Source organism: Cladophialophora immunda (assembly GCF_000835495.1).
Source record: "Cladophialophora immunda strain CBS 83496 unplaced genomic scaffold supercont1.5, whole genome shotgun sequence".
NCBI lineage: Eukaryota > Fungi > Ascomycota > Eurotiomycetes > Chaetothyriales > Herpotrichiellaceae > Cladophialophora > Cladophialophora immunda.
Genome location: NW_015622545.1, coordinates 1,715,116 through 1,736,071, shown reverse-complemented (window position 1 = coordinate 1,736,071; position 20,956 = coordinate 1,715,116). Strand labels below are relative to the sequence as shown.

At 54.2% G+C, this 20,956-nt stretch overlaps 5 protein-coding genes across 6 annotated transcripts; 3 read left to right on the top strand and 2 right to left on the bottom strand.

The window, feature by feature from the left end:
- Nucleotides 1–327: 327 nt before the first annotated feature.
- On the top strand, nucleotides 328–2,233 carry PV07_08822 (uncharacterized protein; the record flags this gene model as incomplete). The annotated part of the gene is made up of 5 exons (XM_016396021.1): nucleotides 328–366; nucleotides 435–647; nucleotides 684–1,102; nucleotides 1,153–1,937; nucleotides 2,034–2,233. The coding sequence occupies 5 exons, from the start codon at nucleotides 328–330 to the stop codon at nucleotides 2,231–2,233; spliced, it is 1,656 nt and encodes a 551-aa protein (XP_016245877.1).
- Nucleotides 2,234–4,176: 1,943 nt separating this feature from the next.
- On the bottom strand, nucleotides 4,177–4,788 carry PV07_08821 (uncharacterized protein; the record flags this gene model as incomplete). Its single annotated transcript, XM_016396020.1, has 1 exon — nucleotides 4,177–4,788. One exon carries the CDS (start codon nucleotides 4,786–4,788, stop codon nucleotides 4,177–4,179), a length of 612 nt encoding a protein of 203 aa, XP_016245876.1.
- A 3,687-nt stretch (nucleotides 4,789–8,475) lies between these two features.
- PV07_08820 (uncharacterized protein) lies at nucleotides 8,476–10,315 on the top strand. The gene has a single exon (XM_016396019.1). It carries the CDS (start codon nucleotides 9,144–9,146, stop codon nucleotides 9,819–9,821), a length of 678 nt encoding a protein of 225 aa, XP_016245875.1. The 5' UTR covers nucleotides 8,476–9,143; the 3' UTR covers nucleotides 9,822–10,315.
- PV07_08819 lies at nucleotides 8,502–14,110 on the bottom strand. Of its 2 annotated transcripts, XM_016396017.1 has the most exons (5): nucleotides 13,681–14,110; nucleotides 10,728–13,623; nucleotides 10,286–10,653; nucleotides 9,870–10,208; nucleotides 8,502–9,816 (listed from the first exon to the last, which is right to left on the bottom strand). In XM_016396017.1, exons 1-3 carry the CDS (start codon nucleotides 13,875–13,877, stop codon nucleotides 10,567–10,569), a joined length of 3,180 nt encoding a protein of 1,059 aa, XP_016245873.1. In that variant the 5' UTR covers nucleotides 13,878–14,110; the 3' UTR covers nucleotides 8,502–9,816; nucleotides 9,870–10,208; nucleotides 10,286–10,566. The 2 variants fall into 2 exon arrangements, with proteins under 2 accessions (XP_016245873.1, XP_016245874.1); XM_016396018.1 differs by lacking the exons at nucleotides 8,502–9,816; nucleotides 9,870–10,208 and having other exon boundaries at nucleotides 10,210–10,653.
- A 244-nt stretch (nucleotides 14,111–14,354) lies between these two features.
- PV07_08818 (uncharacterized protein) lies at nucleotides 14,355–17,329 on the top strand. Its single transcript, XM_016396016.1, has 2 exons — nucleotides 14,355–16,634; nucleotides 16,709–17,329. The coding sequence occupies exon 1, from the start codon at nucleotides 15,140–15,142 to the stop codon at nucleotides 16,586–16,588; it is 1,449 nt and encodes a 482-aa protein (XP_016245872.1). The 5' UTR covers nucleotides 14,355–15,139; the 3' UTR covers nucleotides 16,589–16,634; nucleotides 16,709–17,329.
- Nucleotides 17,330–20,956: the final 3,627 nt, after the last annotated feature.

The window sequence follows — 20,956 nt, the reverse complement described above, 5'->3', positions numbered from 1 at the left end:
TCTTCCACCAAGTCAAAGACAGTCTACAGCTGCACTGTTTTGGGGTATATTTGCAACACCCATTGGACGATTGAACCCAGACACCGGGGAGAAACATTGGATTGGATCATGCGGCAGACAGCCTGCGAAAGGTGCAGGGCCCGAAAGTCAAAGGCAACGCATCCTGCTTCGGGATTGAAACAACCAGAGGACTGACCCATGCAGTGCACACCAAACAAACCCTGCCGGCCATGCCTTCAATCTGGACACGTGTGTGTGGCTCCAGGTCTACGCGTCCCTCCGACTCACCAACCGCTGATTATACCCGCCGCGGTTGAGAGACCGGTCATGCTGGAGGAAAGCAGCATCGTCGACCTGAGCAAACAGGTGAGCGCTATCGCCAACCTGAGGTCTCCTTGCCGCCACCAAGAGACCTCTTGGATAACCACTGGTAGCTGCTCGACCGCGACGTTGTTCGACAAGCGGTTGAAAGTGTCGACGCCATTCCAGGCAGTCGTCCTTGCTGGGTCAATGACTCTACGACGTTCCGCTGGCGCGATGAGCTGCCCTACGCTGTTCCGTCACCGGTGGTGCTGAATATGCTATCAGATAGTTATTTCAGCTCGGTCAACTGGTTCATGATGGCAAGTTTGGGGGGTGAGCGGACAGTCTGTCCAAAAAGACACGCTGACGGTAAATGGTAGGTTCTTGACGAATCAAGTTTCCGCACACGGTCGACTCTAGCCCTAGCTGGGGAGTACATGGAGACGGCCGATCGCAACTTTTGCTTCTTAATGTCCTTAGTCTGGGGTCTGGGGGCACACTATCTGTGGACCAACGATGCGACATCCTCCAGCTTGCCAATCAGCGCTGCCCTGCGCTCGGAAATGATGAGTGTGGTCGACGTTGCATTCTCAAGGATAATGGCCGATCCAAGCTTGGAAGCAGTTCAGATTGCCATCTTGTTGGGAAGTTTCCATCTGTTCAACGGCTTACCTTATCTCGGCTTTGCCATCTTTGGGAGTGGCGTCCGATGTGCCCAAGCCATGGGCCTTCATCGTCAATCACGCAGCAGCACATCCGAGGCCTGCCTGGTTTGGTGGGCTTTGGAAATTTGTGATAAGTCTGTATCCTGCTGTGGCCCCCCGTTGTTAGATACTGATTTTCTGAAAGATATGCTGCTGTGGCATTTGGGTTGCCATGTGCCATCGATGATTCGGACTGTGATGTGCCAGAAATCGACGTCCGTGGCAATATCGCCCGCTCAGGGGCGGCACCCGAGTCGACATCACCCTTGACGTATCACAAGCTCAAGGCACGCCTGTACCGAATCATGGGCCCGTTCCTCGGTCGAAAAAGGCAGACCAATCAGCTTCGTGGCCTCCTTCAAGTGCGTCGCGAGCTGACAGATTGGCTTGCGAGCGTGCCGGACCGGCTGAAATGTTCTGGCGATGGCCCAGGATTCAATGGGCAGCCCCTACAGGTGCAGTGGCAAGCCATTGCTCTCCAGTTGGCGTACGACAACCTTCAAATGGTATTGTTCAGACAAGCCGTCTTTCCCAAGAACCTGCGAGAAGGCCATGACGTCCGACACCATCAAGCCGATGGAATTGGACAGCTCTCCCAATCGGCTACCCGCACCGCGAGCATCTCGACTTTTGCGGCCTCGAGGCTGATTTGCCGGTCGTCGCACGCCGCAATGCATGTTGCCATCTGCTCCTTTACGGCTGGCGTGATCCTCTGCCTCATGCTTGCCTCCCAACCAAGCAACCCGGAGAAGCCAACATGGCTTGCATCCCTAAAGAAAATCGTCAACCTGTTCGAGGACTTTCCAAGCCAGAACTACCGGCTCGCCACTCAAAGCTTGGGGGTGCTGAAGGCGTTGGAACTCCGCGTGGATCCCCAGAACGGCCAGGAGTCAGCCAAAGACATCCTGCTCAACAGCCAACCACTGCCATGTAAGTATAGTGACCACAAACCCGCCAGAGGTGAATCCGCTTGATTATCGTCTCTGGTATTTTTGGTTTTGCGGCTTGTCACTGATCATAAAGCAGATTCGGTGGACCAAATCGCTGATCTTTTGGATGATCGAACAGCACTGAGAGATGACGTTGCTGCAAGCAATCTGCTGGAGCTCAACTTTGGAGACTTGGACTTTACGTCAAGTGCCGGCGGTCCGCTTGATGATGTCGGACAGTTGTGGTTATGGACGGGCGATCTTTCGAACGACGAGTGGATGTCGAATTTCACGTAGTATCAAACAACTCGAAACTGCCCAAGAACCAGTTCGCTTTGTTGGACCGGTTGCAACTCACTGAATGCTTCCACAGCCGCCAGTCGGCTGTCTGAGCAGAAGCCCAACGGGCTCCTCCTGCACAATAGCTGCGCACCAGGCAAGCATGACAGCCGAATCTCAGCTTCTGGCGACATACGATACTACTATGGGCCCGAGGCTACGTGGGGGTTTCAAGGAATCACCTGTGTCATCAGCCTTCGGCAATGATAACGACGTTTAGTTCTGGGATCGAACTGAGATAAAAAGGAGTGTGATTCGTTTCGGTTCTGAAGCTACTTCCAATGCTACATACAACTTCCTCCAAATGCCACTTCGCGGCTTAGAAACTTCTCACTTCAAGTTCCAGCCAGCGACGAACTTTAGGAATGCTCCGCAAGTTCATCGAGGATAGCGCGCGCAGCCAGCTTTCCCAGATTGTTGGACGCCAGCGGCGAGTCGCCCGTGAGGACATAGCGGTCCCGGTGCGTCTCACCTGTGATGCCCTTGTTGAGCGGGATGACGCCGAGCTTGCGCAGTTCCTCGCCGACGAGCCACGGCATCTTCCCCGGGATGTATCCGATGTCGACGTTGGGTCCTTGGTCGAGCGAGTCCGGGAAGACGGTGATCCGATAGCCGTCGTAAATGAATTTACTGCCGGCGGGCCTGTCCACGTTGGCGGCCAGCATGCTCGCCGGGCCGTGGCAGAGCGAAATGAAGTAGCGCTGATGGGCGTGCGCCCAGCGCAGAATGTTGCCCACCGTGCGCGAGAAGGGCACGTCGTTCATGACGCCATGTCCGCCGGGAATGAAGATGCCAATGTACGGTGTCTCTTTCGTGAATCCCTTGCCCCAGACCTCTTCCAGGTTGAGCGGCTGACGCAGTTTGTCCTTGTACTTTTGGAAGACGTTCTGGACCGCGACGTCGTCCTTGGGAAACGCCCACATCTCGAGCTTCACCGGGTCGCCGGAGACGGTGGCGATGTCGACCTCGAAGCCGGCTGCGTCGAGATGGAGCACCGGCAGAAGCATCTCGACCGGGTGATTGCCAGTGGAGAAGAACTCGCCGCCGGCCATTTTCAGATAGCGCTCTTGCGTGGCAATGAGGAGAATCTTCCATTTGCCACCTTTATACGCGTCCGGATAGTCCGCACCGTCAAAGTCAGTCTTGGAGGGCACGTACTGCGTCAGCGAGAAAGGCGACGGGAACCAGGCGTCGGATTCAGCCTGGTCCGGGACGGGGATACGGTCAGATGAACTGGACATCGTGCAAGAAAGAGTGGATGGTGGTAGGGAAACTCGATGCAGTGTCCGTGGAGGCAACCTCTCTACCTTTATACGCAGCATTATACCGGGGTTGAATCCAACGCCTCTTGTTCCAGCCAGCGAACGTCGGAGAAGCAGTGAATGTGATTGGTGCAATCTCCGACCCGTAATGCACCACTTGGCTCCCACAGGCTAGCGTAAACGTCAAATTGGATGCCGTCCCCCAAGAGATCTGTGTGGCAGTCTTTGGCCGCAGCGATTTGTATATAAACGACAAGCCACGGGCGCAGATAGACAGTCCAATTCGTGATCTCGCTCAAGTGCTATTTCTTCAACAAAGTTTGCCTCGTTTCTACGTACCTGGCCTGGCCTTGGAGCGACCTGGGCGAACACAAGAATAGGGCAAGCTATGGTCTGGGTGCACTTACTGCCGATCGAACAACCCCAAGCCTTTGAGGCACATCACTTCATTGGCTATGGTTCCTTGAAGCTCTCTATGGGAAAACACTTCCGTCGACGCATTCCTCTCCTCTCCAAATAGTGACCAACGCCTCATCGTCCGCTTCTGAAGCCTTCTTGCGATCGTTCTTCGAAACTCCATCCGATTCACCAGGTTTGCCCTTCACAGGTACTCGGAGTCCTGTGGAAAGTCTCGGGGTCCTATTCGGGGACTTCTGTCTTGTAATTTTGTGTAAGGGCTGCGTCCTGGTTCACTGGTGGCATATTTCCAAATGTAATCGAGAGTCTCGGCGCTCCTAGGGCCGCATGTTGGGCTGAGTCCCTTGGGAAGACTACTTTGGTGCGCTGGACGGGAGTCTTTTGTTGGATATGAGCCTTTGGCTTCGCATCTGGCTTGTTCCCAGCTTCTTCTGTGGCTGTGTTCGCAGTCGCTCGTTTCCCGGGGATCTCGGCCATCCATTCATCCTTCTTTTCGCCATATTCCATAGCATTGTCATCTGAGATACAAGGCGTTTTCGCACCAGTGGATGCTTCGCCGTCTTCAGGGGGTTGATCGGCTTGTTCACTCCGTGTGGCCTCCGGACCTTCTCTGGGGGTCGACATACCGCGAGACTCGCGTCTTGATCGACGTGTTTGAGTACGGCGATGTGAGGCATTCCAGTGGTTGCGACGAGGTTCATGTTGACGCACATTCTGAGTATTCCCATCTGACACGTTCAGTAACCGGAGTCGTAGTGGAGTGCCCTGTACGTCCTGGTCTTGACAATTGTTCGGCGTGTGAGGGGTTTGAAGCGGGCTAGTGAGGAGCGGCATGGTTGTCGTCGGCCGATGATGGTATCCATCACGAAACTGTGCAACTTGTCGCTGATACCCATTCAAGGGTTGGGCAATTGGGTGATGTTCACCTGGAATTGGGTGATGTCCACCTGAAAATGGGTGATATCCACCAGAAATTGGACGTCGGATGCCCGGTGGCAGAGGCATTCTGCAGAACATGCAGTATCGCCAACCGTGGTCAGCTTCTCTTGCGCAATATGGGCAATAAGACGCCATTTTGTCGCACGTGTGTGTGTGTGTGTGTGTGTGTGTGTGTGTGTGTGTGTGTGTATGAACAAGAGATGGAGAGAAGGGAGAGAGAAAGTTCACCTTGCTACCAAATCTTTTCAAATCCTCACGGTACCGCACCTGTGAAAATGAATGGGCTTGGCGTCAGTGAGTGAAGTAAGGAACACGGTCTGGAAATCTCATTTGATTCTCCAGATACATTCCCTTGATCAGGTCATGTTGAGGTACCAGTCTTCATCCCCATCAAGGTCGGCGCATGCGAATCATCATGGTGTCCCACCAAGAGGAATCAAAGTTGGCCCTTCCTGCCCGCTCTTCATGGCACTGAAAGCAACAACTCAGGTGAGGGTGAAGTTGTATTGCTGCATTTCGAGTCGTCTCGGTTCACTGGTCCGACTTCTCCAGCGAACAGACTCGGTATTTAGTCTACATGGCTGCCAATCTGTTCACCGGCACGAGGAACAAGTCTGAAAAGTGGCTGTCTCCCTCTCCTGTACCTCAGCAGGTCTTCACTCCAAGTATTGCCAGGCACCGGGAGCGCTAGCCTGGGCTCATATACCGTACATCTATACAGTAATCTCAATTTGGTGGACGCACACTAGTCCCTTTACAGTGTCTCTCTCTATATGGTTCTTGGAATGTTTGACTTGAACGCGACCCCGCAGTTTGCACTCCAACCCTGCAGTCCACAGTCTTCCCACTCATATCTTCTCCAGGTCTGCGGAGCTGCGTCCACATAACTGACAGCGACACCTCGCGTCGCTCGAGTGGTGCAACATCCTACCAGCCTCCTAAAGGCTGACTTCGAGCCTCGTGCGCTCGTGGTGTCAGCTCGTTGATGCTCAACCTCCCATCAAGAACAAGCCTAATGCAAAGCTAACTGTGTTAGGGGACATTGAACTTGACGGCTTCGTCGACTCCTCCTGACACTCTCCAAGTCGAACGCAACTGATAGGTTGAATTCAACCACTTCCGGGCCCCCAGAGATGACTGATTGATGTGAAGTCGACGTCGACCGATCACGGATCCTTTGTTCTGTCGCGCCCACTGTCTTGTCGCGTCCTTTGCATTGTTGCGGATACAACTGACAACATCACGTGACCACCCCTCATTTGGGCGCTCTCAGCCTTATTTACCTTGTCTCTAGACTGGCTTGCCCTTGGGCCTTGGGCCTCAAGGCTGAATCGATCAATCTTTCACACTGTGACAAGAACCCCTTTGAAGGGGGTCCTTTGAACCCTCTTCGAGTGGTCTTCTTATCTCCCTCGAATCCTGAATTCCCTGTCGAGTCCTCCGAATCCCTCTCGAGTCCTTTGAACCCTCTATGACACCAACATTCTGGCCGCAGTGTCAGTTCAGGCGGCATCGCGATCAAGCATGAAAAACCCCGCATTGTCCTCATCTCCTCCGTCCTCCGCCCGTCCAGTTGCAATTGTTCCGCAACTCCCTACGAGAAAACCCACCTCTTTGCCATGGTCAAGCTCAAGTGACCTCCGCGCGCTCCCCCATCCTTGAACACCGCCACCGTGCAGCAACACACTCGGCTACGTCCAAGATCATACAGTGTCGTCGTGATCCACAGCGAGTGTTAGAAAAAATGGAACATCTCTTACACAATTCATATCTATGAACTGCGACGGTGTCTGAAAACCAGGTCAGACAGCCTATCCCAGAAAGAATTTCCCTCTTCCCGTGGGATCGCGGACCTCAAAGCTCAAAACTCGAAAGTTTGCGATCGAAGTAATCTTGTCCGTGCTCTCAAATGGAGAAGAGTCTCCCTTTATGGAGATGCGGAGGGAGAGCTGCTTCCCAAGAGCGAGAGGTCCGCACGACTCGAGACGGAAGCGGTTCGACGCAGCTCATACCAAATACTTGGAGCGGGAGCCCCCTCATCTGCGAGAGCATTGTGTCCACAAGGGACTTCTTTTGGGAGGAGAGTCGGCCTCCGCCGCGCTCAGGTCTTGCGGAGCAGTGGTCCACGGAACCACCGACCCTCTGGCAGCCCTGATGGACTTGATGGCTGGTGGGAATGCCTTCCACAGCAAAAATTCCGAGAGGAGAAATACCATACACGTGCCGCCAGAAATACACGGCCACTCCAGTCTTTGTAGGACAACCCCAAGGCCCACGTGGGAAATATACACGTGCCCCAAGACCACGGGGCGACCAAGACGGAGGGGAAGACGCAGGTCAAACCACACCCCGGCGGAGTTCGGGCTCCTGGAAAGATCAAGACGCGTATACTATCTCTACGCGGTACATAGCACAAAATATATATATCCTGGTTCGTTGATGGCAAAAACAAGCAACGTCGCAGTCTGCCGCGTGCGTGTCCATGCGTGACGTGGAATCTTGCGGGATGGTAGTCGCACTTGCTGCAATGAAGCCCACCCGTACCCGCATTGACTTGGGGCGTATACGGGATACCTCGTATGCTTCGTCCATCATTCACCCAGTTCTCCGCGACGTTGTCTTGAATGGACTTTGCATTGATTCCAGGGCCTCGAATGTCCCTGGGCCCTGGGCACCTCCGTGATGACATTATCTAGACTCTTCCCGCCGCTCCCACCTCCCTGCCTGTGTAGTATAGAACATGTTTTGCTTTTCGCAACTCTGCTTCAGAGAAGCAGTCTCGCTTGCTCGCAGGTAGGATCGAGAGGGGGTCGAGGAGGACGCGGGGAGGAAAAGTGAGGGACGGATTCTGTGCTTGAGCTCGCCCGTCGCGAAGGTCTCGCCGGCGGGATAGGTGGAAGGGTGCTTCTGGATCTGCTTCTACCGAGTACAGTCAGTCACCCCCAATTCTAGCAATCAGGCAGTCGGTCAGTCAGCGGGCCGATTGCTTTTGTTTCTTGCTGCGAGTTGAGCTGCCGGTCTCGAGGAGAGGAGGGGCGGTGTTTCACTTTTGACAGATCGACATTTGGCAGGATGAAGCAAAACGTAACAAGATAGTGCAGCAACACGGCGGTGAACAAGCAATCACTCACGCACCGGTTCCGCTGTTACAGTACTCGTGCTTCTTGTACTCGGAACCGCATCTTTACAAAACAACTCCTTTGCAAATCTCGCTCGGCGACTTTAAGATGGGGGGCAGCTGCGACAAACATGTGCTCGAGCACCACCCAATGGGCAGGCCGCAATCTCACATCAGCCCCGGTTTCACACTGGTATCTACACGCCTTGATTGGGCAGTATTGAGTGCAGCAAGGCGACAACAAGCTGCGATTCGCCGGCGCTGGTTGTCCAAGACTCGGCCAAGTCCGCAGGCCGTGGGCTGTTCTGCCTCGGCACTACCACAATAGGACTACGCGCTTTCACAGCTACTGACGACGAGGAGGAATCGACAGGGAGCAGGGAGCAGGGAGGGTGCCAAGGAACAGCAGGCCTCGAGACCTATAAGAAGCCCGTTCTCCCCCCCCTGGAGGAGCAGAGCTCCTCTTTCTTTTCTCTTTTTTTTTTAGCACAGTTTTTTTTTTCATTTTCTACTTTTTTGGGAGGTTTCGGCGTTTTCTGATTTTTTTGTGCGGCTTCTCTCTTCCAGCACGATCCGGTCAAAGCACGTGAGATTGGATCCGACCCCGGATGAGATTGGATACGACCCCAGAGCCGGCTTGAGAACCAGGACAAGGCGTGGAGATATAAACCACTGAAGGATCCCCTTTTACACCCACCCAGTCCAACTTCTACGCTCGATATCGTTCGCGTCTGTAGTCACAAATGACGCAGACTTTGAGTTGAGACGCGGCGGGGTCAACGGATGTGACCGGGTCTGCTGAGCGTGGACGACGACGACAACCGCGAGAGGGAGAATTTCGCTCGAGAGCGAGAGGATTCTCAGCGCGAAAGACGACGAGTCGAGTCAAGGCTTCAAGAGGGGACGGCTAGAGGCCAGATATCGAGAGGACAACAGGACGAAGGGAGAGAGACCATCATAGCGACACGCGTTGCGCCGGCGCGACACGTCATAGTCCATGATGGTCGGTTTGGCATGCGTCGCCCCTTGAATATCTAGCGTGGCGGCGTCCGGTCGGCCGTCGAAAATATTAGGATGGCGTTCCTCGAGAAATTCGGTCATTCGAGGACCAAAGAAGGGAGGTCGATCGTGGATGGAATATGCAGAAGCCAGGCTCCACATTGCCTGTGGCTGGCGGGGTTGTTTTGATGAAGGAAAGCATGTTCCGCGGTCGAATGGAGGAGGATTATATCGCGGAGGGATTCGAGAAAAGGCTCGGGTTTCGATCCGCAAGATTTCAGGGATAATAAATATCCCTATCGCGGGAGGAAAGGTTTGGGCGGATGAGGATCGCCTGGATGGTGATTTTCAGGATCAAGACATGCCAGGTCATGGCTATGTGTCTGTCTTCGCCGGGGCGGGGTTGAGCATTGCCATCCAATGGCCAACCACCAAAACATTGGTGGCGCCCCGGCGGAGCGAAAAGGAACAAAAGGATTCGGGATGGATTGGTGGATATATTGGCTCGGAGGGTTGGATATGTGTATCAGCCCCGAACGCCTCCTCATCCACGGGCCGGAACCGAAGAGTCGGCGCTGCCCAGGAACGACGAGGGCGATCCCATCATCATCTCGACCTGTGGCCCTCTCCAGCTCCGTCAGCTGCTCTTGCAGCTCTGGGATCGCCGCATTGTCGTTTTGCAGGCGATCAATGTCGTCTCGCTGGAGGTCGTTGTCATATCGCAGGCGCTGATTTTCAGCGGGCAGGCGGCCGTTCTCCTGGTATAGGCGGTCATTGTCGTGTTGTAGGAGTTTATTGTTATATTGCTTGAGGTCATTGTCAGCTTGCAGGTCATCTCTTTGATGCCGGGTATCCTAACGCCTTTACGTCCCACGGTTACAGGCTCGCCTCCTTTTCAAGGGTTCTAACCGTCGAAAAGGAGACTCGCGTGTAAGCCCTTATGGCGCCGTCTCATCTCCTGTCTTCGGCACAGCCTCCACCCCGGGGGCCAACACCTCCGCTGCCAGCCCATCGAATAGCGGTTCCGGGCAGCCTCAACCCTCAGCTGAGAATACGGTGTGCAATACTCCCGAGCGCGCGGCGCCGAGTTTCGAGAGCGTGGCTGACGGCATCACCGCGCCAGCCCTGAACGGGGTCGGAAAAGGATTGGAACATGGTCCGACAACGATGTCCCTCAATTGTGCGTGGTTGTGTGATGCTGATAAGGATAAGGATAAGTAGGTTAGAGAATGCTGGGAATGGTTAAGGCTGATACCTTGGGAGGATAAAGCGTACCAATACACCAATCTCGATATACTTGCTGCCTATGCTGCTCTCTACCAGTGACTTCGACCCGGCTGTATCGACTTCGCTCGTGCTCGTGCTTCTGCTTCATGTCAGGCTCGGGTTCATTATCGCCGGTCTTCATGATCCTCCATTTCACACGTCCCGTCATTGCCATTCCCCCCAACCACTGCCATCGTCTCTTGCCCTCACCCCCTTCATCCTGTCGGCAAGAGTGAAACCGGAGAAGGAAGAGTCGTTACCAATCTGTTTGGGAATTCAAGTGATGGTCCTCAATCCTCGCGATAAGAAAGCTTCCGCATTTCGGCCAACCTCGCCTGCGCCGCATCTAGGGCGTTTCGCAGCTGGAGAATCTCGACCTGAACACATTCACGAGTTAGCATACAGTCCTTCCGAGACACCACCACAGAGAGAGAAGAGAACGGATACGTACCTGTTGCTCCATTTCCCTGACCTTGAATTCGTGTCCGCTCAACCTGGAATAGTCCATCGATTCGCCCTCATCCCTCGCCTTCTGCTTGATGATGTCCTGCACCTGCCTGACCAAGCCACGACAAGCCGCTCCCACCGCCCTGCTGGCCTGCTCCAAGCGGTCCTGGGTTTTGGACATGAAACTCGCCTTGACCCGAGATGCAGCGACAAGCTGTGCTGTCGAAGCGGCGACATCGTTTGACGCCACGATCAACTGCTCGGGAGAGTTGCGGCCGGAAATCACGCCGTCAGCGGTTTCAATGAGAGTGTTGGTCGACGTGGCCACGGCTTTGGCGGCGGATATCAGTCCCTCGGTCCAGCGATTGTTCTTCTTGTAGAATGCAGTACGAGACGAGGACCCTCTCCCCTCGCGCACGATTTCATTCTGCGATTCCGTGGCTGCTTTGATCAGTTGTGCAATGGCGTTGGTAACGGCTAGGGCCGCCTCCAGGATCGAGTCGTTGATCTTCAACTCATAAGTCGAATAACCATCACGAGGTTTGTTCTTCAACTTGGCAAGACGCTGTGCCGCGGCATCGATCGCGTTGGCGGCCTTGGTCAACTCCGAGTCCACCAGGTCACCCAAATCGCCGGTGGTCTTGAGCTTGCTTCCCTTGGGTGCAAAGGCATCGGCGAGTTTCGACAGCTTTTGCAGTTTCATGAGCACATCGTGGTTGCTGTTGATCACCACATCGGTTTTCTGCACGGCTTCCAGTCCCTCGAGGCGGAACGACTGCAGATTGCGGAAGAATTGGACCGTGGAAAGGGCGGACTGTCGCGCGGCATCGATCAATTGATCGGCCTTCTTTTCCTCGGTCGCGAAGCGTGTCAGGCCCTTGGTGTTGGACAAGACGTCGGCGATGGACGCCGCAAAGACGGAAACAGTCTTGATGATGTCTGCGTGCGGGCTGTTAGGTCCGTCCGCGACAAAGTTATTGAATGCGGTGGAAAACTCGGTCGCACTGGCAGAGGCCTTTTCGATCTGGGACAGGACATAGGGTGCCGTGGCGTTCTGATTGCCGGCCTGCATGGGAGAGTCGAGTTCGTACATAGCGTCATCCACCCTCTGCACGCCGCTCTGAAGGACGGAGTCGATAATGTCGTTGATTTTGTTGACGGTGGTCTTGATGACTTCGTCAATGGCACCGTCCAGCGCACCGTCGGACTCGCCGTGTCCCAACTTGAGTTCTTCGAGCTCCTCCAGTGCCTGCTCCATCCCCGACTTGTAAATCTCGATCTCATCATCCTTTTCTCGCAGGGCGGCTTCCTGGTCGTAGTTCCGTTCGCCCTGCTTGGAGCGAATCTCTTCGAGTTGTCTTGTCTTGCTCCGAACTGCCTCTTCCAGATCGGCCATTTCACGATTGTATTTGGCTAGCATCGACGACAGTTCGGACCCCTTGGCCCTCTCAGCATCCTCAGCTCGCTCCAACGCAAGTCTCAGTTCACGTTTCAGCTTCTCGACCTCCTCTCGGTTGGAACCTTGAGCCCGATCCTTTTCGTGCAGGGCGCGATCGCGTTCACGAATCATATCGGCCAGCTCAAGGTTCTTAGTCTTCATCTCGCGCTCAAGGCGCTCGCGGCGGTCAATGGCTTCCTGGGCCGATGCCGCTTTCAACTTCAGTGACTTGGTGGTCTGAAGAAGATCAAGATGTTCCTGTCGCAGTTGAGAGTATAACTTGGCCAACGCCTCGTACTTGGACCGCCACGTGTTGACTTGTTCCTGCAACGCCGCGATCTGGTCGTCTTTGGATTGAGATTGCATCTGGAAGTTGGCGTTGAGCTGTTGCAGCTGTTCTTCGAGAGCCTTCATGCGCTGGTCGTATTGCTGAAGCATCAACTGATCCCTCTCATACTGCGCACGAGCGTTGAGGTTCTCCCGCTCCAGCTCAGCCAAGCGACCTTGGGTTTGTGCAGCGTACTGATCGCGAAGAAGTTGTTCCTGGGCGAGGCGTTGTTGCTCCGCCTGCAGCCTCTGTTGCTCTTCGAACTGACGCTGCGCCTCTTGCTGTGCCAACATCTGTTGCCTCTGCTGGTCTTCCCATTGTTGCTGCAGACGACGTTGTTCCGCCTCATACTCCTCTTGTTGTCTTTGAGCTTCTCTTGTCCAGAAGTCCTCGATATCCTTCTGGGTATCGGGGGTTCCGTTCTTTGCCACGGGAGTAGGAGGTTTCTCGATTTCTTTGGCAGGCCGTTTGGGGAGGGCGGGTCTTTCGTCGTCGTCGGCTAGGAGGTTGGGAGGATCTTGAGGAAGTTTGGGCACGGTGATGAGGGATGTCAGATATCGGAGGTTGGAGCATTCGTAGTAGAACTTGACGAGTCGATAATGTTGGCCGTCGTATCGAGTGCGGAGTGGTTCAAGGGCGTCATCGTCGCCGGTTGTGGTGTGCATTGCTCGAAGCATACTGGTGATGAACTTGTAGATCCCATAGCTTTCCTGGACCAGGGGCACCAAGGCTGCAATGCGGCACTCGTTGTTCGACCCGCCGCGAAAGTGCGAGAAGATCAGCTTCTGGAAAGTGTCAATTTGATCCTGCAGGGTCATCAGGTCAGAGATGGTCTCGTAGCCTTCGTTGGGATCGTTAATCGACTTCAGGCTGATGTATTCTTCGTACTCAAAGAGACCATTGAACTCGGGGTGGTTGCGGTGGAAGCCCAGCTTCGCGAGCAGGAAGAAGACGTATTCACGAATAAGAGGGCCGTATCCTCGCAGTCCTTCTCCAGTCACGCCTCTAGCAAGACTTTCGATCCAATTTATGTTCTGCTGCGCCTCTTTGACCGTCACCGGGTGACCCTCTTGCAGGACTTTGTGGATGGTGATCAACGCTTTGAAGGTTTGGACCTCGTCCGCCATGACGGGCCTGTCTCATGGTTAGCAATCCATCGACGACGACCGGGAAGGACGGTGGAAGACATACTGGACCTTCATCCCCGCCCAGAAGGACAAGGAGGATCGGTGGTCCCATGTGTAAACAATACATGAGCGAACATGTTTCCGCTTGGGTGCAGTCTCCTCGATGCTGGTAGCTTTGCGGATGTTGATGGCCAGATCCGACTCGGTTTTGGCCATGTCGATGTTACGACCTGTGCCGGTCGCGAGAGCGGGATAAGCCATGTGGGCAGAGTGGTCGTCGATGACTTGAGTCTTGCCGAAGCCGTCGTAGATTGCGCCTGCACCTGAGCGCCGTCTCCCCGCCGCGTCGTAAGTTGGGGGTACGAAGAACGCCAGTCTGACTGATTTGTGAGGACGTCAGTGGAAGATGAAAAGAGCAATGCAGCAGGAAGCTCAATAGACTTGTCACATCATATCACCGTCGAGGCAGGCAGACGAATTTCAAGAGAGGCCGGTGCTGACGGAGTTTCTGTTGCTCAGCCTGCTTCCTGTCGGGAGACGCGGCAGTGCCCAATGGCTAGTATGCTTTGGGGACTAGCGTCTTGGCTCTATCACGTGGGTGACCGTCGTGGCAAGCAGCCTGAGCCAAGAAGGACGAGGCCAATGAGAGTGGGGGGGCTCGTTGTGCTGATTCAGCACACCACTTTATATACTTGATTTTGCCACAGGCGGCCTCTCCAGAAACAACGACAATCCTTCGTGCCACACCTTCACTGGCTCTCTGGGGAAAGGCGACAGTTCCGTCAGGTTTGCCGAGTCCTGCCAACCATCGTCTTGGTGTCTCTCGAGTTCTTCAGTGCCGTCGTCTTAGCCGCACTCGGCAGTTCCCTTCATCAGACTGCGTCCCGGGTCTTCAGTCCTGGGTCCTCAATCCGCTCTTTTCCAACTGCTAAGTTCAGCCTTCCTTGAACCTCGAACCCTCCCTCGTCGAGTCCGTCAGACTGAACGGGTCATCGCACCGCAACCTCAGTTAGAGATCCTGGTCAACCGGGTGGCAAGCAGAAAAAGGCGGCCCCTACCTCCCTACCTCCCTCTTCCCGACCCTCCTCCAGCCCCTCAGAGAGTCCTTGCAGCCGCACTCAGGCCATGTTGCCGCCGTCAAACTCTATCGGGCTGACATGGGGTCCGTGCAAGCGCCTCCGCACTGCATCCCTTCCTTGGCTTGCCCGATCCTGTCTCTGTAAAAGCAATCCGAAGCTGCCACAATTGGGCTGGTTGTTTCAGATCAAGGATCCAACAAATCAAAGTCTTGCTCAAGATGCCACAACTCGACATGCCCAGATGGTTCAGAGATTAGCGCCGAGTAGGCACCTCACTCTCTCAGGAGGAACCGATAGACGAAGGTGATCCGTCTATCCGCGAGTGATGGTTCGCTCGATCGAAGGAGTTCCACTTATTCGACCATTGGGTGCTGCTCCAGGTAGGTACCCCAGCTTTGCGACGCTCCTCAATTCGAAAGGCATACAGAACAGATCTATATCAGTATGCCCATGGTCCGCTCGGCCTCGACTGCTCCTTCCAACCTTTGCTCCTCCCAGATTCCGCTCACAGCTGCTCCTTGCAATCTCTCTCTCTCAGCTTCGTCCTCTGTTTCTTTGCCTGTCCACCGCGAACTCTCATCGACCTGCTCCCGTCTTTCTGCTTCGTCACTCTCAATCTCTCTCCCCATCTCTCTTGTGCTCTTCTCTAGGAATCTTTCCCCACCAACCTTATCGATTCCACGGCTTCGGATACCCACAATGTCCCCAGAACAGACCCCGTTGTCTCTAAAGTCCCCAGGGTACCTGACACCTCCAAGCCGCTCAAGCCCTATCTGGCCCCCGGTCTATCATACCCCCCGGGGCCCTATCACGCTCAACATACCTCTCATCCCCCGAGCACCTCAGATGTCCCGAACACTTCCAATGCCCCAGCTCCCTTTCTTGCCGCAGACCACGCTGAGGCCACAGAGCCCTCGACCTCCACCGAATCCTTTTCTGCATTCACCTTCTTTGGTGCCCCTTTCTGTTGATGATGCTGCGGAGAATTCTCCTTCTGAGCATGCTTCCCAGGCCAATCTCAAGCTCGGTGACGCAGGAAACAACGTTTCTTCGCATGATGCGACGACTCAGGGCACCCAAGGTCCCGTCAATGACGACAAAAACTCGGCAGGTAGTGACAATACGGTGGTTAGCTCTCCCGCTGAAGGAGCCGTCGACACATTCACCCCCGCAAGTGCCGACAACAGCTCGGCATCTTCATCTGCTTTGTTGGAGAGCTGTCCCTCCGGGAACCATCACTCCGCCATCACGCCCGGAACTTCTCGTGGTGAAAAGCGCGCTGCACCGGATGATAAGTACGACTTACCATTCAACCACGCTACATTTGATCGCATCGGCACATTTGATGAGGTACTTCGCCTAGTTGTCTCCTATTTATTGGACTGCAAGACAATATCACAGTTTCAATTCGATGCTTACACCTTTCGCATGAACAAAACCCAGCAATACCACTTGAGGTGGTGGGCCCTGGCACTCATGCCAGACTTTCCCAAAGCGTGGAAAATGCACCTCTTCCCAGACTGCCGTGGCAAGCCTTTTGAAGGCACCACCATGTGTGTCCACTCAGTGGTTGAGCTGCCCAAGGACGACGTCCAATGGGATTCTGTGGTGTGTCAAAATTGGTACGGTCGAACTTGTCCAAGACACACCTTGAGACCGGAAGAGCCAGCAGCGTCAGAGAAGACCGTGTGGTGCTTGTTGGAATGGCCTGAGTGTGTTGGTGAGGGAGCTGGACCTTGTACGAAGGTCATCGAGTGCGCAGCGAGTGACGCGCCTTCGGAAACTTTCAGACTCTTCGCATTCCCCGGTGCCTGTGACGAGCACGGAGCCAGCTATTTTAGGGACCGCCGTGGAGAGTGGAAGGAACGGACAAGTGTATGCAGCCTAAAATGAGCCACATGTAGGCGACAGGACTGGGTTATGATGTGTTGTGGCGATGGTAAGTTCAGCATGCTAGAGCAGAAGTCGATTGACAGTCGCATTGCTGACTCAAAGGCTTTCACTGGTGATTAGCCGACTTCCATTCCTGCCAACTCCTTCGAGACAGTCGCCCACCGGCAAGGCCCTCCACGTCGACGGGGCACATTCTTCGATCAGGAGGCTTTTGTCATCCGTCTTTTTTGCTGATTGTACTACCAATGGCGCCTCTATAGCCACATTTATACCGGAAACATAAGGGCACCTGCGAGTCATTGGAAACAGATCCCACCCAAAAAGGAAAAAAAAAAAAACACAAAAACATAGCATCACTGAGAAGAACTGTTCTCGATAATCTGATCGAGACAAAAAGAGGAAAATTCGTGGTCGCTTTCTCTCGATAAATCCCAGATAATCACACCACACTGGACCTGCGTCTTGCTTTTTATCCATGTTTCATGTCCTGCCAATGCCAGAGGAATGGGTGGAGGCCCACGGTCCTTTTGTCAATGCATCATGCTAGTGCTTGAGTGCAACAAGTTATGAGATTGCCGGAATACTACTGTTTACTGGTTCGACCGTGGAATGGGATGACACGGTGGGCGGCTTTCCTTGTCAGTTGACGATGCAACCCGCTTTCTTGTTCTGGGGCCTGTGTGACAGCAACACAGCACAGGCGACACTTTCTTTGACACGTAGCAAAAAGTTGATATCCCTACACAGAGAATGAACATTGCCTCCCGCCCAAAATGAGCACGACTGCATCGGCCCTATGATAATGTGACTGTTCTCTCAGTAAGATTCCTGTGTACCCGGCCAGAGTTGGCCTGTGGTTGTTGCTGGTTCTCCCAGAGCCCGGTTGGCGTTTCGGGAGTTGATAGCTGGTTTCTAGCGGGTTCCAGGTGCTTGCTAGGGGTGGCTGGGGGTGCCTCGGGGTTCCCAAGGTGAATTCCCGGTTAGGTTGTGGGGGGACCTTAGGCGACAGCCTGGGAGTAGCGTAGGCGGCTGTCCAGGGTGCGGTAGGCGACGGTCGGGGGGCATGCTACAGCCTACAGGGCCTAGAGTAACCACCAAGAGCTAACACCTAATAAGCGAGGCGGGTACCTAACAAGTAGGTACCTAAGTATGTCAAGAAAGTACCGTTTCGCTAACAAGGTACCTGATCCGATATACTTTGCATTAGGAGCCACAAGTACCAGATCCTCTCAGATCAAGGTTTGGAGCAGCGTCTGATTGGTCGACGACCGACCACCTCGAAAATCTCAAACCCCAGACAACTGCCCGCATCACGACGACCATTAAGCAAATGTCCTGTGAATTTGGCATCGCTGTAATCACCGCGCTGCGGCGAGTCTCATGGTACCGCGCATGAGTCCGTATGGGACAGGGAAGAAAAGTTATGGAGCCATCTTGATCACTTGGGGGGGGGGGGTCTCTTGGCGCTTACATCAATCAACAGCGGCGGTACTTTGCGCGCTTTGTACCCAGGCACCAAGGACATTGGATGATGGTCCGGAATAACTCGTCCATGTCGGAGCAAAGGACTGGAGAATAAAGGACTGGGGAGTAAAGGACCGAAGAGCAAACAAACAATTGACAAGCGGGCTGGGGACTACGAGCAAGCTACGAGGTGCAGGGAGAGTGAACACCAGGAGCAAGCAAGCAATCTACAAGCAGCGAACAAGCAATCTACAAGCAGCGAACAAGCAATCTACAGGTAGCAAACAGAGGCCCTCCAGGAAGCAGACAAGGATAAGGGTCAAGGACGCCAGAAATCTGAGGCATGGTGGGCCGATACCGAGGCGGTTGCTCCCCCCCTGTGATTTGAGCAATCCAGCCACCAAAAGAAAACACAGCCCCCCCTTTAACCTGGCCGGAGTGGACTTGACTAGGTTGTTGCATATGCAAGGGAAAAGGGCTCGATTGGGAAAAGAGAATCACAGTAATTGGGACAGTGCTGCGACGTTGTGATTTGTTGCTGAGGCCCAAGGAGGGGCGTCGGGACGTGCATGAATTAGCCAGCAAAGCCCTTCCGCCACGAAAAGAAAGAAAGAAAGAGAGCACCCTGTCCTGTCCTGCCCCGCACTGCTCTGGCTGGAGTAACTAGGTATGGTACACGCATATTGCTGGAACTTTGGAATCACAAACTGGACTAGCAAACTGGAATAACAGACCAAGTGGGCACAGCCGACTCCTTCCCATTCGTGATTGAAGCCAGCATTTTGGAGGGGGCAGAAGTGCTCGGACCCCTTGGGGGACACTAGTGAAGCTGCGAGAGAAAGAGCATGGAGACAAAGAATAGCAAACATTCGAAGGGGTGAGTGTGCGGACCCGATGGTGCGAGCAGTGAGAAAGACGGAGAGAGGTGGATGAGCAAGGTACTCCAGAGGGCAGACCCCGTGGGGCGGCCACTGACAGAGTGGAGAGAGAGCAAAAGCAGCGAATATCCAACGGTGAGAAGAAGCATCGGAGAGGGCGAAGGGATGGGCGATCAGAACTGTCCAGCCCAATGCCCGACGGGAAAGTTCAGCTGGAAGTATGAATCGGAAAGAATGAGGGCGGAGTAGCGATATGCAAGCCTCCCTCAGAGAAAAATAAAAGCCTATGGACTCGAGCGAGTACGGTTGATTGGGCATCCAGACCATGATACAAAGCTTCTCGAGGGTCCACCAAAACCTACTGCACCTCGCATGGGTTTAGAATCTGTTGAAATTTGAAATCTTTTTACAGGCACTTCTTTTGCGAGTCCGAAGGGACTCTGACGCTTGTGTGGGAGATGTGTGCGGGCCTGAAGGGGGTCAATGGTTGGTTCAAAACAGGTTTCGATGACATGTGAATGAAGGGTTTTGAAGGACAGAAGTTCGGCACCGGATAGAGATATGGATGGAGCAAAAGACATGGGTGCCAAAGGCATCACAAAAACTTCTAGCTCTTAACCAACTTCCTCATCTAGACAGCGGTCCACTTGGAAAATATGCCCCCAACGGGAACGGCAACCTCAATAGACAGGGGTAAAGTGGCTCGTATTGTCTTTGTCCGGACATTCTCTCGACCTCCCGCTCCACAGCATGTCAGGTTACACAGGATATCAATAGTTTGTCTGGTAGCGAGGTGTTGCAGGGCGTCAATCGTTGTGGTTGGCTGCAAGACGTGGTCCTGACAGGCTTTCGGGGCTGGGCAACCGGCAACCTTGTCGCTCCTCGCTTGCCAATGCAGATCCTGAGGGGAAGGTTAAAGGCGAAGGAGCGAATGGATAAGGTGCTCACGGAGGGGAGCGCTCCACGCCTTGGTAATGGCGTGGCCTTGATTGGCGGCCAGTGCTGCTCAAAGGGGGCTGGGGACCAGAAAGTTGAGGTATTTCGTGCGAAATACTCGGAGCGTTTAGCGCAAAACTCAGAGTATGAGTGTTCAACTCAAGAGGATCTAGAGCTAAACTCAGAAGTCCACCATCACCGCCAGCAGCTCCTTGCTCAACACCGTCTTGAGCCGTCGAACAAAGCAATGAGACCGCCTCAACTGACCTCGCCTTGAGCCACCTGGGATCGCCAGCCAGTCCCGCACAGCAAGGGCCAACTCTTTCGCTAGGTGAAATTCTGAAGTGGCCTCCAGGCATCACATCAGATCCAGCCCATCACCGCTGCTCCTCCTACACCGCTCTCGTATTCGTGGTCCTCTAGCTGCATTGCGGTCGCCGCATGTCTCAGGTTTTCAGCTGATAACTTGGCTTTTTGTCCCGCTTATCCGGGTCGAGAGTCATGATGTCACGGTGATAATCCATTGGCTGCAAACGGTATAACGCCGGCCCTTGGTAGAAAGTCACGACATCTTATACCTTCAATGAGGGGGACTGGTACTAGCACAGGGGAGACGCTAACGTAGTGCATACTTGAAGGTCTAATCTGCTCTGGGACGTCTACATGGTGATTCGTGACATTAGACGCAAGAACAGTGGAGGGGAAGCACAGCTACAGGACTGGGGGGTATGGATAGCAGGATGAACAGCAGAGTGCACGGTAGAATGGAAAGAATGAACAGGAAAATGAATAGCAAAATGGACGGCGCAATGGGTAGAAGAATGAATGACATAATGAATTTCTCTCTGGATAGTACGATGAATATCAGTCTTGTGCCATGGAACGATTCTGAGGCTGAGCAGGAGCACGATCAGAATGACCTGTAGAATGATCGAGGACATGTATCGCACACCTCTCTCTCTAAAAACAAGTCTTCCTACCGGGGAAAAACATGGGCTGGTGAGCAGAGAGTGCATCAGGTCGACCTTGTCCATGATCGAGGACTTGTCCGCTCCGGGGGAGAGGGGGGTGGGGCCGAGGGGGGGGGGAG

Bases quoted from the DNA above. Each gene is read 5' to 3' on its own strand.
- PV07_08820 (XM_016396019.1), top strand. From the start codon at position 9,144: ATGGAATATGCAGAAGCCAGGCTCCACATTGCCTGTGGCTGGCGGGGT.
- PV07_08819 (XM_016396017.1), bottom strand. From the start codon at position 13,877: ATGGCTTATCCCGCTCTCGCGACCGGCACAGGTCGTAACATCGACATG. The intron at 13,624-13,680 runs GTATGTCTTCCA...ACCATGAGACAG, and splicing joins TGGGCGGGGATGAAGGTCCA to GCCCGTCATGGCGGACGAGG. The intron at 10,654-10,727 runs GTACGTATCCGT...GAATGTGTTCAG, and splicing joins TCAGGGAAATGGAGCAACAG to GTCGAGATTCTCCAGCTGCG.
- PV07_08818 (XM_016396016.1), top strand. From the start codon at position 15,140: ATGCCCATGGTCCGCTCGGCCTCGACTGCTCCTTCCAACCTTTGCTCC.